The sequence below is a fragment of the Fistularia commersonii genome, chromosome 20 (genome assembly GCF_037954325.1).
Source record: "Fistularia commersonii isolate RoL2024-O1a breed Wild chromosome 20, RoL_Fcom_v1.0, whole genome shotgun sequence".
NCBI lineage: Eukaryota > Metazoa > Chordata > Actinopteri > Syngnathiformes > Fistulariidae > Fistularia > Fistularia commersonii.
Window position 1 is genome coordinate 6,775,128 of NC_141303.1, and position 17,433 is coordinate 6,792,560.

The 17,433-nt window shown below is 40.4% G+C and overlaps 1 protein-coding gene across 4 annotated transcripts in view; it reads right to left on the bottom strand.

The window, feature by feature from the left end:
- Positions 1-16,058, bottom strand: part of ylpm1 (YLP motif containing 1) — a 31,653-nt gene extending 15,595 nt beyond the window's left edge. For 2 of the 4 annotated variants that reach the window (XR_015107717.1, XM_086167663.1), the window contains exons 1-19: positions 15,247-16,058; positions 12,763-12,978; positions 12,030-12,068; positions 10,572-10,760; positions 9,958-10,445; positions 6,283-9,048; positions 6,074-6,197; positions 5,733-5,868; positions 5,554-5,643; positions 5,276-5,450; positions 5,150-5,173; positions 4,854-5,038; positions 4,097-4,251; positions 3,947-4,009; positions 3,680-3,799; positions 3,397-3,573; positions 3,216-3,299; positions 3,024-3,107; positions 2,778-2,852 (exon numbers count right to left, since the gene is read on the bottom strand). Coding sequence is in view for 3 of the 4 variants with exons in the window: in XM_086167663.1 (XP_086023789.1) it covers positions 2,778-2,852; positions 3,024-3,107; positions 3,216-3,299; positions 3,397-3,573; positions 3,680-3,799; positions 3,947-4,009; positions 4,097-4,251; positions 4,854-5,038; positions 5,150-5,173; positions 5,276-5,450; positions 5,554-5,643; positions 5,733-5,868; positions 6,074-6,197; positions 6,283-9,048; positions 9,958-10,445; positions 10,572-10,760; positions 12,030-12,068; positions 12,763-12,978; positions 15,247-15,807 (5,751 nt within the window). In the remaining variant the exon portion in view is untranslated. The remainder of the gene's footprint in view (positions 1-2,777; positions 2,853-3,023; positions 3,108-3,215; positions 3,300-3,396; positions 3,574-3,679; positions 3,800-3,946; positions 4,010-4,096; positions 4,252-4,853; positions 5,039-5,149; positions 5,174-5,275; positions 5,451-5,553; positions 5,644-5,732; positions 5,869-6,073; positions 6,198-6,282; positions 9,049-9,957; positions 10,446-10,571; positions 10,761-12,029; positions 12,069-12,762; positions 12,979-15,246) is intronic. The other 2 variants (XM_086167665.1, XM_086167664.1) reach the window with 2 other exon arrangements.
- Between the last annotated feature and the right edge of the window lie 1,375 nt (positions 16,059-17,433).

Genomic DNA, 17,433 nt, shown 5'->3' on the forward strand with positions numbered 1-17,433 from the left:
AACTTCACAAGCATAGCTGTGAGACTATTAACATTATAAGGGTTTAAAATATTTTTTCTTTAAATTAAGCTTGTCAAAATATTTTGTCCTTATTCCCCCCATCAACACATGGTTGAAGCTAAGACACAACAAAACAAACTACTAATTTAACTAGAGGCAACATTATGCAGCATTTGTTTCTTTAAGAAACACTTGCAACATTGTATCAATGGCATAATGAAATTTGATAAGCAAAAAATACCTTCTTCATTCAACGTCTGAGCTCTACAATGTACTTCGTGTGATTTCAGCTGACTGAGCAATAGACAGTCCTGATTTAAGGTACATGAAACAAGCTCTATGTTGACAGTACAAAAAAGGCAGTAATCACTTCAATGGAAGGGAAAAAAAAACAAAAACAAAAACAAAACAAAATCAATTATTGTGAGGCAAACGATATTCTGACCAAAAGGACCGCTGTGAAAGCATTACATTGACATCTAACTGTGAAGAACCAGATTGGCAGGCCTGAAGAATGTTTCACATTCAAATCACATTTTATATGCTGGGTTCCGCAAATCAAAGCCTCCCAAATGGGCTATAAAATAAGTTAACAAGCCACAATCAAAAACCCTAAAACTGTAAATTACAATCCTCATGAGGATTTAATGAATGGATGTTGTTCTATTCTATATCAATTTTATCTAGGGTTCTGCATATATGTGCCAGTTTATTAGTGGACCATGTAGACGGCTTTACTGCTTTCAAAAGACACGGATGAGTCTCGCAACATGAAAAGATCTACCAGTACAAAATTACTCAAGATATAAAGCACATGATCATACACAAAAAGACATGTCTGTACAGCAGTTTAAATGACAAACAAAGGCCTTTAGAAAGTGTAAATTTGCAGGGTGATCTGAATATTTAAAAGGAATATTTATTCATTGACTACTGCATGGATGTCCCTGGGTCACAACGATACTGGAGCCTATCCCATCTGTCATAGGGTGAGAGGTGGGCTACACTCTAGACAGGTGGGCAGTTGAAGGGCCACATATTTTGACATACAACCATTCACTCTCTCATTCACACATCTGGGCATTTTTTCAATTTTCCAGCTAACCCTCTGCATGTTTTGGGACTTTGGGAGAAAACCAGAGAAATCCACACAGCCATGGGGAGAACATGCAAACTCCACACCTAAAAGCCCATTGTGGAAAGTGAACCAGGGTCTGAGAAAATAACAGTATTGAGATAAAACCTCTCCATTCATTCAATTAATGCTAGGAAAAGCTCTCATTACATGAGATCTTCCCTGCTTGAACAAAAAGGGTATAAAAAGAAAAAATACCAAAAAGTCAATCACGAGTCCATTCTCCAGAAAGACCGAGTCATGTCTACAACCCATTCACAAATAGAATCTAGTCAAATAAACTAAATTTCCTGTACTTTTCACTGTTTCAACCATGTTGGATTCATCAACAAAATATCATGAATCAAAATTTTGAGATCACTTCTATAATTGTCTTTTTGTATTTTTCTGTGTGCGTGGCATCTTTGTATGATAGTCTGTCTTATGAGCTCCAGCCATGAGTATGGGGTGAATGTAAAATTTCTGGCTGTGGGAAGCATCTGAAGCAAATTATACATTGCATGCTTTATTGTGTGCTCTATGCATATTTCAGAAACCATTTGTTGCTGATTCAATGGCAAAATATTAATAAATGTTATTAAAAGACTGACAAAAAAACAAAACAATTGAATAAAAATTATGACCGAAAACATTTTTAAGCCAGAATATGAAATTGGCAGAGAAAGACTATTTTCCCCATCATTTGAGAGATTGGACATATGTAATCAGCTTTTTTTTTTCATTTTTCAAGTCTTGAGAAGCTTTTGTTTCTTAGGAGATTGAGCGACATGAGAATTTTGTTTTTAAGATTTGTATTTTCTGTTGTTATTATTTGACACCAGATGAAAATCAGATTTCCCATTCCATTTTAAACATCTATTGGGGCAGACTGAAATAATATTAGCTCAGAAAAAGGTCAAAGTTTAAAGCACAGTACGTTGTAGATTATGCTAAATAACATGCAACAAGGCACAAATAGGGCCAATTCTTCAAAGGTTTATTCAGTCTTTCATTGATCTCATATGTAAAATATGATTAGAAGCATTCTGTTTATCTGAAAGCTATCAATTGGCCAATAGCTCTGAAGGTGAAAACAGAGGAAACACACAAAAATCTCAAAACCATCAAAAAGTTTGTCCTTTCAACCCCTACCGCAGGGGGATTTTTACTTTGACGCAACTCCGAAGATTTTTGGAATTAATTTCTTTATTCAGTGAACAATAATTATTACTTTTCTTGACTAAATGCCAAGAAGAAAGTTTCATATATATATATATGTATATATAATATATATATATATATATATATATATATATATATATATATATATATATATATATATATATATATATATATATATGTGTGTGTGTTGTAAATTATGTGAAATATATCATTTATCCCAAAAGGGTTGTCTGATCTAACATTAAAATCAGAGTAAATACCAACAAAAAGTGATGCTGTTATTTAGAAAATGTATTTCTATTAACCCTATACCTCTGCTATTCATCTATTCTTCAACAGAGCATCAGCAAAAACAAAACTGCACTACCCATCTAAACACCAATATTGTCGTCAAGACTCAATGACTCAATATGTAGATCAGAATACAGGAAGTAAAGTTGTACATTATTCTATCAGTTGTACAGGTTAAATCATGTCCTACCAGATCACCCTCTTCTTCCTCCTCTCTCTTGGATTCTTTTGGCTCATCATCAGGATTGAAGTCTTCCATCTCAACCTAATGGAGAGAAGCACCATCATTAGGCCACCAAACAATGCAAATATAATGTGCTTCTGTGGCTTATGAGGTGAACCCATTAATCTTAGAACTGTTACTGGGGCTGATTCCCTCTTCCATCATTTTTCAGAAAGAAAGACTACTTATACATAGAGTAGATATAGAAATCACCTCCTCTATAGCAGCATCCTGAAGTAGGGACCGTACATCCAAACGCACCATGTGACGAGGCGAGGGCTCCCAGTTGTTGAACATCTGTGGTCAGAATGCTGAATTAATATAATATGTGTCTACACTCCTAAACTGCAGTCAAAATCTATCTTTATATATATTACTGCCAGATAGCCCATTGATCCTACAGACCTTGGTAATATCCTTCAGTGTGCGTCCATGAACATTTCTCTTCGCACAGGTTTGAATGTCCCCAGTGATTTCAGCAATATACACCTTGAGATGAGAAGAATATTATTTAGTAGAAGTTTAACAATAATAGAGACTATAGGACTGAAGCAATATTTATCGATCTCATAAATAAACAACTTACTTCAAAGCCTTTCGTTTTGGCTGCACTCCAGAACTGATCAAAATGTTTAACTCTGTCATTAATAGTGTCTAAAATGATGAAAGGGAAAAAGCCATCATCCAGTGTCTTCTTAAATGTTTTCAGCATACTGCTCCGGTAGGTATCTTCCATCTCTGGCTCGTATTCATACTCAAGAACCTACAAGACACAGTTGCCGCACATCAGTGGACTCAATAAAGATCAGTCATGTGATTTTTAACTTAAATTTAGTAATCACTCTGTTATGGAAGTATGTCACACCAACCTTGCTTTTGACCCTCTTCCCTGTGTCTGGATCTTTTACAACTTTTTCAACCTCGGTCATGAAGTAGTCGTCTAAAACCAGAACTCTTGGTGGGGCACCGCCACAGTCGACTTCCTTATCCTTGATATTGTCGAACAAACACTCATAAGTAATATTTGACATTTTGTTTCATGGATCTTTTTGTTTAAAAATAATAAAAAATATTCCTTCGGACGCTAACTTCAGTCTGCAAAAACTTTTTTGGTATGGTACTGATTTGGTACTCACTCGAATGAGCTTTGCAACATGGCTCTTTCCACTCCCAGGAAGGCCTCTCATGATGATGACAATCTATTTTAACATATGACTCAATGTAAGGTCGACACAATGATTAATGTAAGGCTGATTAGCTAAAAACATGATAGTAACAATAATTACCCTTTCAGGCCTCGATTGTCTGCCAGGTTGTTTGAGGATATCATCTACATTCTTGATTTCTGGCTTCTTCTCAACTGGTGGAGGTGGTTGGGGTGGAGGTGGAAGAGGTGGCGCAGTGGAAGGGCCCCTGTCCTCTGGATAACTTCTTCTGTCAACTGTGTGATAATATTTGCTAGTCATGATTTTCCTCATTATGACCTGATATTTATAATATCCAATAGGTCCCTGCATGCAACTATGGCTTTACTTTTTTCCTCATAGATAATCACTAACATCAGGTCTGCAATCTAAAATTGATTGCAAAAGAGAGTAATGAAAGTATGGATGAATAAATGATGTCCCAAAGACTCAAAACTGAGGATTGGCACGCTTTTGAAGATTTATTGGTGGGAGTGAGGCTAAAAGATGCAGAATATGTAACTGTTGCTTACTTCATCGGAGACAACAGTTTGGGTTAAAACTGGCCGAGCCTCTTAGATTCACTTAAACAAAATGAAAGGCTTTTAGATTCACAAAATGTAGTTTTGTAATACTGATAAATTGTTGTTAGAAATGTCAACATTAAATAATCTGATATGCAATAAAATGCAATTCATTGCTGCATTGCTGTATTTTGCTCTTAAATTGAAATTTTGTAAAATTAGGCGAAAGCAACTTCGAAAATCATGATTATCTTTGTACTTGAGCAACAAAATTACATGAAAAATGAACAACAGTTGACCACTCAAAGATAAGATTGCCGTTGGGGTAAACATACTGTAAGGGGAGGGGCTAAGGCTGTAGCGTTCAGGCCCACTTCGGTCAAGTCCAGTGCGTTCATACAGAGGTCTATCAAAGCCAGGCCTTCCATAATGATCATCCCGATCGCGACTGCCACTTCGCTCCCGAAGATCTCGATCTCTTTCCCTGTATCCTGGGCGAAGAGGTGGCGCCGGTGCAGATCTATAAGAGGGAAGAGGATGAATTTGTTAAATTCGGCTTTAGAAGGTTTGTGATTTCAAACAGTAAACACTGATGACTTATCACAATGTTTGACACAATGTGATATAGTACCTTTCATCAACCAACGACTGTGTGCTTGAATTAAAAACAAACAAGCAGAAAATAATATTACACATATACAGAGCAGAACACCTCGCAATAGTTTAAGAGGGAGATCTTGATGACAACGGATGTTACCTGTCATCTCTCTCTCTTGGTGGAAAACGTTCTCTCTCAAATCTTTCTCTTTCATATTCAGGTGGAGGTTTATCTCTGTAGAAGTCCCTTTCTCTACCGTACTCCCGACGCTCCAAGTATGAGTCTGATCTTCTTTCATAATATGGGTCTCTACTGTAAGGTTCCCTGAGGGGTTCTGAAAATAATGGCAAAGTACACAACATTCAGAGTTTTGTCATAAAATGTGCAAAAAGACATTTTTATTGGGAAATGAAACAGATGAACAGAGATTAACTTACCTTTTTCATAACCCCTGTCTGATGTTACTGGGTCAGGCCTCAACACAATTCTCTCGCCATAAGATATCCGTTCAACAGTGGTACCTGGCTCTAAAACATCAACAAGTTTACTGTTAGCAACAATATCCACAGTTTACGTATTTAATAAGTTGACACTGTGCTATATACAAAACTTGTACCATGCCCATGCCCATAATCCACAGTCTTTGGAATCATTGGAATGGGTGCAGCGGAAGGCGGTTGCTGGTAATCTGCAGCAGCAGCTTTATTATCCCACGTTTCGGTCGCAGCAACGTGAGCTCCCGCAGTCATACCCTACGAATTCACAGTTTACGTGATCAATTTAGGATTATGAAGAAGAGACCTTAAAAATACATGAGTAATAACGCATACAGACTTAAAATGTTGCCTTCAATGAAAGTCCGGCCATACTCTTAGCATTTTACTGAATGTCTTGCCACTGACTAAGCCATTGTCAAAGCAATGCACTCATTTTGCTTACAATAAAAGTGATAACTACCTTTAAAACGTTTCTAACATCTGGTGGGATCTCTAAACCAAGAAGACCAGCAGGTAGGTCAGATATGACATCGGCTTGCTGAGGCTGAGGCTCAGCACCATGGGTCTTTCCTTCTTGCATTTCCCTGCAGATTCAAATGGATGCAAGTTTCTGTGAAGTGGCTTGTCCATAAAAAAGAAGAGGCGACAAATTTTAAGTCTAAAAAATACCTTATCAATTTAAGCTCTTGAGCAGCTTTTAGGATGATTTCATGCTGACGCTGGGAGAGAGCAAGTACATTTGCTCCACTTCCCTGTGCTGCAGTTTCAGTGGAGCTATCTGACATGTTTCGAACAGATTCAGTGTTGGAAGGTGGTGCCCCATCTGCAGGGATTTCCCTGTGTTCCTCATAGCGAGGTCTGCGATCCTCAAATTGAGGAGGATACACTCTTTCTGGTAAAGGCGGAAGTCTTGAGGGCCTGTCCCATTCTGAAAAAGGTTGTTGTGGAGGTTCGTCCTGCCGGAACGGTGGCTCATCCCTGTACTCACGGATCCTGAGCTCTCCTCTTCCCCTTGCATGTTCATCATATGAAAAGGGCCGATCCCTCTCCTTTTCCTCAAGCCAACGGCCATCTCTATAAGACTCTGGTGGTTGTAAGTGGGACTGATAGTCCCGGTCAGCTGGTGGACGCTCTCTTTCCCATTCAGACTCACAGTGCTTGGCCTCATTTCGAAAATTATTCGAAGGATACTCGCGTGGTTGACGCCATTGATTCCCGGCTTCCCCATGGCCATAGTCTTCAACATAACCTTCCCTGAATTCTTCATCATATTCCTCATGCGTTGAACCTGGCCGCCACATGCCTCTTGCCATTCCACGACCAATAGGTCTCCTTCTAATTCCTCCCCTATCCATTATCTCATGGGAACCTGATTGAGGACCTCTCCCATGAGCTGGTTCCCAGTTGTGCTCTCTCTCTATTTCTTCTTCATACAGTACTTCCCCAGACGGATCCATCTTTTCATTAGAAGATGGCGGTAAACGTGGCCTACCTCTTCCTCCTTCAGGCTGAATTGGATAGTTATGAGGGTCATGTTCATGGTACCTGGAATGTATCCCTGAATCCATTGAAGAGTTTCCAGTTTCTATTTTGTGGCCTAATGACTCATGATCCTTAGATCCATGCACTGGGTGGGGGGGGCGTCCTCGTCCTTGATGCATAAAACTAGGATTGCCACGTGGTGGACGGCCCCGGCCAGGAGGAAATGGGGGCCTCATCCCTCTCATTGAAGGTCTCATATCTTCCCAGTAAGAATTGTCTTCCTCTAAGTATCCGGCTGACTCATGTTCATCCCAGTGCTGATCCATTGCTTCTCCCCTTCCCATATGTGGACCACCTCTTCCCATGTATGGTCCTCCCCTGCCCATTGGCGGTCCTCCCCTGCCCATTGGCGGTCCTCCCCTGCCCATTGGTGGTCCTCCCCTGCCCATTGGCGGTCCTCCTCTGCCCATGAGAAGCCCCCCTCGGCCCATAAGAGGCCCTCCACGGCACATAGGAGGTCCCCCCCGGCCCATAGGAGGCCCTCCTCGGCCCATAGGAGGCCCTCCTCTGCCCATAGGAGGCCCTCCCCGGCCCATAGGTGGTCCACCTCTGCCCATTGGTGGGCCACCTCTACCCATTGGTGGACCTCCACGTCCCATTGGCGGACCTCCACGTCCCATTGGGGGACCTCCACGGCCCATTGGCGGACCTCCACGTCCCATTGGCGGACCTCCACGGCCCATCGGGGGGCCTCCCCTCATCATTGAGAATCCTCCACGGCCCATAGCAGGCCCTCCGACTGACTCTTCATAATACTCATCCTCTCCCAAGAAGTGATGCTCTTCTGGCATCCACATGTCTTCTTGGGGAACATCCGATTCTTCACCCAGTGCCTCATATGACGAATCTTGCCAGTGATAATCTTCTTGCTCTTCTGGCATTGACATGTCCTCTTCACCTTGCATGTAGTCATAATTCATTCCCCCCATCCCCTCCCCAAGGGATACATTACTTGGTCCTCTGAACTCTCCATGCCCCCTCTGCCCACGTCCTCGTCCATGCTCTTGAACAGGAATTGGAGGCTGGGCATGCCCCCTACCAGGAGGTGGCCTTGGGGGGTCTAACCTTTGATGCAATTGTCCGCACGATTGTGGCTCCTGTTGAATTTCAGGGGTCTTTGGAATGACTGGAGGTTTGTTGGCGTTTGTTGGACCATCCAGTTTGTGATAGTTTTGTGTACTTGCATCTTTTGATGTGACAAGGGATGGTCCAGATATAGACGGTTTGCTATCAACAGGCTTTACACTAGTGTCATTGCCATCTTTACCATCCGATCCCCCTGGCTGTGTGTTATTTTGCAAGTTCTGAGGAATAGGGTCGCTTGGAATGAAAAAGCCATCCACTCTCAGCATGTTGTCATCGGTCATGTCTGTAGTCTTTTTGTGAGATTCTGATTCACCCTTTTCTTTATCAGATTGTGGCTGCCCAGGTGATTTTCCTGCTGTCTTGGATTCTCCACAGACAGGTTTTGTGGCTGGTTCTGCCTGAGATTGGGGAGCTTGCTGCTGTTTCTGTAGAGGAATAGTTGGGTGTTCAAAATGAGGCGGAGGACCAACATGCCTTGGGGGCGGTTCAAATCTTGGCTGTAGCCCAAATCGATGTTGGCTGTCCCTCAAAGGGAAATTAAATGGAGGTGGCTCAAATCTGGGAGGCCCATCAAACCTTGGACGTGGTTGATCAAATCTTGGGGGACCTTCAAAACGCTGTTGTGGTTGGTTTAATCTTGGTGGACCTTCAAAACGTTGTTGTGGCTGGTCAAATCTAGGTGGACCATCAAAGCGCTGTGGTTGTTGATCAAATCGTGAGGGTCCATCAAAGCGCTGGGGTGGCTGGTCAAACCGTGGGGGACCATCAAAACACTGTTGTGGCTTGTCAAACCTGGGGGCATCTCCTCTGATTCAAGTAAGACAAAAGAAATCAAAAGCAGCGTTAAAAACTAAGCTTACTGTATGAGTCACTTGGTGATAATCCAAAAACATTAATAGATAGAAATTGATTGTAAACCTGACATTTTGTAAGTGGGGCTGTGCAAAAAACAGTTTATCCGAGGTGGCTTCCGATGCCATAAACTCAAAAAACAACAAATTACCACCCTATTAATCATGTCAGGCCTTAGCAAGGAAGTGGACAGAAAATCGTTGGGAAATAAATATGCAAATGTAAAAATAAATAAATAAATATAACAAAACATTGGCTGAGGATGAGCCTATGTTTTGCTCAAAACGTCATGCATGCGAGGAAAAGTTTTTTGTGTTAAATGTAAAATAAATCATCTTTTCTTTTCGGATCACTTTTGGTATGCAGATTTTTTCAAAACTCTACTTAGTAGATGTTTTCTGATCCAGCATCCATCCCTAACTTGGTAGTGGATGTGCATGTTTTTCTTTTCTAGCACATTAGAACACACAGTCATTCTCTGAGTACCTCCAGAATTCAAACCATACTATACTAATTATACTTCTGACAAAAGTGCTCAAATTACACAATGTTAAACCTATACTATACCTTCGAAATATGCAGGTCTCAGAGAGTATTATTACCACTACGACTGGCTTTGGTTAGTTATTCAAAAACATTCAACAGTGCAACTAAATTAAGATAATCCAACTGATTGCAGATCTGATTTTAAATCAATCCATCTTCTCCCGCTTCTCCCACTTCTCCCACTCAGGGTCACAGGGGATGCTGGAGCCTATCCCAGCTGTCATTGGGCAAGAGGCGGGGTATACCTGGGCTGATCGCTAGTCAATCGCAGGGCAAAACAAGTGCCAATCGCACAGGCTTTCAATGACTAGTACTGACCGTGGACCTCTAATGCCGTTGAAGCTTGGTGGCTGAATATTGGCTGGACCTGGGGTTCTCACTCCAATGCCAGCAGGGCCACCTCCTCTTATTGGTGGTCCAGCAGGAGGGGTGGGTGGGGGCCCTCTTGGTCCAACAACCCCAGGAGAATTCTGCACACCCGGATTCACTGCCTGCTGCTGTATTTGCATGTCTGTTCCGGAGTACTGGCCATACTGTCCTATCATACCACTATTATACTGGCTTGAGGAATATGGCACCATAGCACTTAGGGTTGCTATCCGTTCTTGAAGATGGGCATTTGTGGCATTCATCTGCTCCTGCCACTGCTTCCATTGGTGTTCATAGTCATGCAATTGGTCTTTATGGGGATACGTCTGGAACTGCTCAGACCACAGGGCAAACGTGGTCACCCAGTCTTGGAATAAAGGTGTGAATTGCTGCTTTTGCATTTCAAAGTGTCTCAGCTGCAACTCAGCAGACATGAACTGCAACAAAGAACATCGAAAAGAGTCTAACTTTTGAATATGTAAATTGAGATATTTAAGAAAAAAAAAAAACTACTGAAACACCTTAAGCAGTAGATTAAATGCCTTACTGCTACATTTAACTACCTGTAAATCTGCAGGTTGCTGAATCAGCTTTTGGTAATGTTCCAGGATCTGCTGAAGTTTTTCATGCTGTTGCATGAGTGCCTGGTAATGTAAACCTGCTTTCTGCTGCTGCACCTGTTGCCATTGAGCTGCCGCCGCCTGTAACTGCTGAAGACGTGCAGCTTCCTCTGGGTCTTGGGGAACCTCAGACTTAAACACAAAGACAGGTGAGATTTGAGCAAGGCAGTGATCAAAACATAAATATTTACAATGGGAAGGCTGTGATATGAGGAATGCCAATATATCTAAGAAAAAGGCAGGTCAAAATCAAAATCAATTATGTTTATACTAAGAATAAATGCAGAATTTTTCATTCAAGTGAGTATCAATATATTACAAAGGCATGTTCCCCTAAGACAGAGCTTATCAATTATTTTCTGTAACGCCCCCACGGAAAGAGAAAACATTTCGTGTGTCCCCACTCTCTGCCGCAACTATAAATAGTATCATTTGTCTATTAAAATGTTATATGCACACCTCTGCACAACATTGTATCATTATTAACATTAAAGAAAAGACAAAAGAAAGAAATATCGATCAACTAGCAACAAAGAATAACTTAATTAACATAACAGTGCTCACTGATTTACTGAAGTAGCAGAGCGGGATGATTGTTGACAATGTTTGGCATGTTTTCCCTGAAAAAACTCAAGCAGCTTATCAATAATAATAGGGGTTTAATGTCTTTAAGTGATGCCTTAATTTATTTGGCTTCATGCTGTCCGCTGCCAACATTTTTAGACACAGTAAACACACTGGTCTTTCCTGGTCTCCCCCCATAGTTACAGTGAAGCCAAGCACTACATATGCTTTGTCATATTTCCTTGTCTTAGCTTTTGGGTGACTTTTGTTTGTTTCATTATTTCTGTCTCTCACCTCCTGTCTTATCAAACCTGTTGAATATTTTTCCATGGTGTCTCTTGAGGGTTTGTTCACTGCACTTCATATTTCCTCCTCTGTGCTGTGTGTGTGCATGCTCAGTGCAAAAAAAAAAAACAAAAACTATACCATAGAGCTAATACTACACAAATAAGCACCACTGGCCTCGCTCTGCACCACCCAGGGCGGTGTGCCCACTATTTGAGAAGCAGTGTCCTAACCCAATATGCTAAATAATCACATGAGTACAAACAAAAACAAAACACTATTTGTTTCAATACCAACCAAAGTTGTCATATGGCGAACTCAAATGTAGGTATGTAATTACTTTTCAGTACCATCAGCAGAAAGAGCTTTAAGATGGGAAATAAATGCTAACAGGCTGCATATTATAATGGTCATCACCTTTAAAACTTTTCTCAAAAGGGACTGAGAATACTCTTTTTGGAAAATTAGGTTTCAGCTGTTAGTGATCATGAGAATGTGGCTTAAATATTCATGGTCACAGACATGGTGATTGTACGGTTTGCTGTGACTTACGGTTTCTGTAATTGTAGCTGATTTTCCAACTGTTATGCCCTGTAAATTGAAACATAGACAAAACAAAATTCAGCACCAATACAATATATCCAGGATTAAGTAATCAGTATTACTAAAGGAAAAAAACAGACTGGCTGAAAGAAAATTGAATTTAGGAGTAAAAGCTTTCTGAAAGATTTTTTTAAATTTAGGGTACTCAAATAGTGTTAAGTTGCAAGGTTAATCAAGCATTTGAGGCACATTTGTATTTTTTTTTAAAAAATATGGCCAAAAGACATTTGAAACCAGAGAAATATCTGCTCACTTACTCTGATTGGTCTTTGGCCTTGCCAATTATGTCCAAACAAGTAATTAGTCAACAGCTATAATTAGCAGGCTAGGGGTAGACAATGGAGGTGTCACTCATCATAGGTATCATAGGAAGTGAGATAACAAGAGGAACGTAGTTGCAAAATTTAGAAGTAAAAGTAGAAAAAAAGAATCTAAATTATAATTGATGGCATGAAAGATAAAAAATTGGTGATTAACATTTTTAAAATAACCTTGAGGAAGATCTTGTTTGTAATTCCCAACTGCATTTATATTACAAAAACAGAATTGTGTCAGATTTGATGCTTATTTGTTTTATCACTTGGTTTACCTGTGTAATGTTTGGTTGAAAGTATGTACCGGTACATACGAACAAAGATAAGCTTAATGTCTTAAACACACCAAACCATATAACAATGCTTACCACAGTTGACTGAGGAGGTGTCGGTGGTTCTTCTTTTGGAGGAGGTGGAGGAGACATATTTTTTGGTGGTTCTGAAGGAGGGGGGGGCTGTGATATTTGTCCCTTGGGCTGTGGTAGTAAAGAGCCATCCCCATCTTTTTGATTCTGTTTGGCTTTCTCTTGCTTCAATTTCTGAAGATTCTGAAGATGTTGTTTGTACCAAAGTTGCTGTTTCTCCTGTGTAAAATAATTACAAGTAAGCGTAATCACTTTTCAGTAATCTCGGTAAATCACTTTTCTCCATTCTTAAGTAATCTGTAAAGCTTAAATGGTATGAGAAAGAAGACATTTACATCTGCACAAACCTTAACTACAAGTAAAATGGTGAAACTGGATAAAAGTTCAGTTCATAATATCTAACTGTCCCCATGTGACTTGTATATACAGCATATTCCATGGAAAATATAAGATAGGAACGGTGTTCAATGTGCTGAGAGTAATATTTGTTAACATATCATAAGCTGAATTTAAAATTTGCAGTATGACCTTAAAATTAGCACAGTGCATAAACAACATGATGTGAACATCATTTTTAGTTGTGAGTGTGACTTTATATATGTAAAGCATTTTTCTGAATTTTAAACAAGTAGCTTTTGAAAAGGTCAAATCAAAACGAGATGAGTTTGAGTATAGCCCACAAATTTACAAGATCTTTTGGCAGTGGGTGTTCAAAAACTGGGTTAGTAACATCTAAGCAAAACAGAGAAATTGTAGTTGTAGTTTCTGTGGCAATATCATGTTGTTCCCCCACAGCTGATTCATGAGAATCCCCTGATGCTTGTAAGCAATTTCAAAGACAAGAAGTGCTGCAATGCTGTTGAATCAGCAATGCTTTTCCTTGTGGAGTTTCTAAGTTGTTTTTTTTTTTCTGAAACTCCATGACGTGTTTGAGTTAGCAACCAACGGCTCAACTCTTTGCGCAAATGTTTGTTAGCTGGTTCCTTAAAATTGGCTACAGTGCACGTCTTTACTTTCCAAACCTTTCAGAAAGCAAGAAAGACTATATGAGCTGCAGTTGGGTGTTTCTGCAAACAAGAACATCAGTCATAAGTACATCAGTCATTCGACCAAAACATTCTGGTTGCCTGCCTAACACTGTGTAGCTTTGCCTTGAGCCATCAGAACAGCCTTGCTCTTGTATCTGGCACCAAGAAGGTACCTAAAAATTATTTGAACTCTAAATAATAAATCAGAATTTTTTGTTCGGCATGTACCACAGATGCTCGGCCGTAGTTAGAGCTTGGTAATTATTCCATGTCAGGGGGTCCTTAAGTCTGTAACACCATTTTGCTAGGTTCTGGTTCAAAATAACAGATATCCATTCAATGTCCAAGCTAACCCGACAGCACACTGTCTGAAGCATCACATTGCCTATGCCATGTTGTCTACTTCCAATATCACATCATTTTGTCATGGTTGCCTCATGTAAGAGATGCACATATGCCTGCAAGATGATGCAAAAGAAAATGGGATAATCAGGGGTTAGCACTAACAGTGGAACTGAATACAAGATACTTTCTCATGCAGCTTTCACTCAGAACCAGGATATCCTTTTCTGTAATCTCAGTTAAAATAGCTCTTCGGTTGGACCTGAACAAATAGGCCGACCTTTGCTGTTCATGTGAACTACTGTGCCATATACTTAATTTTCTTCCCAACAACTTTTGGTAGATACTTACCACTGCTACAGAAACACCCAAAAGCTACATTTTGGAAAGGATTACATTTTGATTACCATTGTAATCATACAATCAATGTTATTCACTTCACCTACTAGCGATCATACTGTTTTGGCTAATCATTGTATTAAATAAAATTTAGCTAAAGTTGGCCCAAACTAATAATCAAAATAGCACGGGTGATGCTGATTGTACTTACTTGATTTTTAGTTTGTTCCCTTTATACATGGCAAAAAACAATAATTAAAAAACAACTATGCATTTTAGCCCTTTAATGTGCAACTTTAAAATCATTTTGAAATGCAGTTGCCGTATTAGAAATATCTTACATAACCATCTGGAACATCTGCAGTCAGAAATCGGCTGTTGTCCTGTCTAATGTATGTGTGCAATGACTCAACTATAAGGACAAACGGATTGTCGACAGCTACATGCTGAGCATATTTGGCACTTTTTACATGCTATGATCTATTTAGCAAATCCACCTGTTACAGCTCAAAGCAACCAGAGTAGAGAGATGTACAGAAAAACTGTAATATCCATTCCATTGACGGTGCTCAGCTCTAACATTAAGCAGTTTGGTTTGATGACACGTCGGTCGTTAATACGTGTGTAAACTTGACTTAACTGTGCCTACCGCAAGAATATGCCATCAATACAATAGTTAAATAGCACTGGCTAGAATTTAACCGGAGTTTAAACAACACTAACGATAATATGCACAGAGGAGTTTGTGAAACTGAAGCGATTGTAGTCAATGAGTTACCTGCAGAGGCAAACTTTTGTCGTCTTCTCTACAGGATAAATCGTTGGTTCTTAAGTCGTTGACTTTGGGAACAGTATTTCTCTCTGGTGGTTTAGATGTCGAGGACTCAGGGGCGACTGTCTGTGTCTCATTGGGATGCAGAGGTGGTGGCGGAGGAGGCTGACACTGATCCGACTTGATAGCAGAGGCAGCTCTCGTAGATTGAGAACCGGGTTCGTCCTTTTGAAAATAGGGCTGAGGTCCAACACCACTGTCTAAATGCCCCGATTCTTCCGACTGCCACGGCGATCCCGAATATCCCCCCGAAAGACCAACGGCACCACCGTAGGTCCCACAAGCGTTACCGTGGTGTAGCACGGTCTGTAGCTGTTTTTGGTGAAGCATCTGTAGCTGCTGCATTTGTTGAAGGTGTTGCTCCTGCAAGCTTGAGAAGAGGGAACCACTCTGGGAGGCCTCGAGGCCGCCGAACCCTCCAGCAGGGCCGGCTGGCGGTTTCCTTTGCCCAGGCCCACCAAAGTTCTGCGACTGAGGACCCCCGTAATTTCCCCAGGAGGGATACATTGTGTAGAAGCGAGGCAACGACAACAGCCTTTGTGCCGCACACACTCACCCGGGCCCTCGGTGGCTAATGAAGCTAGCCGCTTGCGTTGACCTAGCCTCCGTTTGTAAAGTCGTTAGCTACATTGTAGAGACCGCAATGCATGAGTACGTTTAACACATTGGTAGAACGTGACAACTTTACTTTACGTTAATTATTATGCACGTTAAACCTTTCCAAACTACCTCACAAAATACTTGTTAATAGTGTCATTATGCCGAATGGCCGCGGTTACAGTGAAAATGATAGCGGAAATACGTCATTGCGTGACCACTTCCGTTGAATCGCTATTTTTTTTTAGAATATTTGATCTACTTATTATTAGATGTGTATGTAAAGCGCTCCATCACACATCAACTTGTAACGGAAAATAACGCAGAATGGATGTAATTAAAATAACGTTAAAGAAAAACATTAAAGCTGTTACCCTTGATTCCGATTGTTACTTTGCTAAACCCTAGCCTGTCACAGTATCTTATTTTTGTGACTTTTTTTTCTCGGTTTCTCTTGAAAATTACATGAATGTGCGTGTGTAGTTCTACCACAAGAGGGCGTTATATAGTCACAGAATTCAGGTCTGGTCAGTAAACATAACATCAACAGGAAAAAAAAAGAAGTAAATGCGGTTAACCTCTTACATGAGAACACGAAAATGTAAACAAATGTTGATAACTCGATAATTGATTAATAGATTTCTTAGTTTTTTCTCCCAACCTAGAAACAGCGGTAGTTTTCTGCTGAACCATCTCAAAATGTAAGTAGACATAGCCATGTGAGAGTAATTGTTTGTTGTAACAGACCAACTGTGTGAGTTAAGACTATGGAGTTTAGAAAAGGATGGAGGGCATGAGTAGGTAAAATACCAGTGACTTTAGCTTGCCCTTGGGGTCTGATACACATAAGAGTATTTTTTTCTTAAGATCACCAGTAAATCTGTATTAATTTTGACCAGAACCACTTAAAAAGAATCGTTAAAGCGGATTAATCAAGCCCACCCTGTTTAATGTCTCCCGTTAATTAGTTTGTCAGCAGTGTTTTAATATCGTCTAATGACTTCATATTTCACTGATGACATTAAAGGGGTGTTAAAAGAGGGGAAATGGCCCATTCAGGATTCAGCTCTTTCGCTTAAGACGCCCTCAATGAATAAGACAAGGTCAAAGAGGCCTAGCCTTAAGGGAGAGATACATTATCAGGGGATGGGGGTGGAAGAAATCCCATAGAGGAAGCTCTTCTCTCTAAAACAGCATGACGGGCACAATGTGATACAGTTCTGCCTTTAGAACAATACACTGCACAGGGAATTCATGATACAGCTTAGGGCTGCCATGCTGGATAGGATGGCAGGATAGCCCCGTAGTGTACAATAATAGTAAAGCTTTTTGATGGGAGGGGCAAAACAAATTGTCTCTTGCCTTGTAGCAAGCTAATATGCAAATACATTGTATATATATGTATGTTGTAATTGTTGTATAAGAAGAACGGCATTTTCAAAAGCATCAGAAGTTTACCCTGCATGATGTCAGCACTTTTCAAAGCTTTCTTAGTAAGAACAAAGCAACCAGAAATCGTAAAGTCGTAGCTCACAG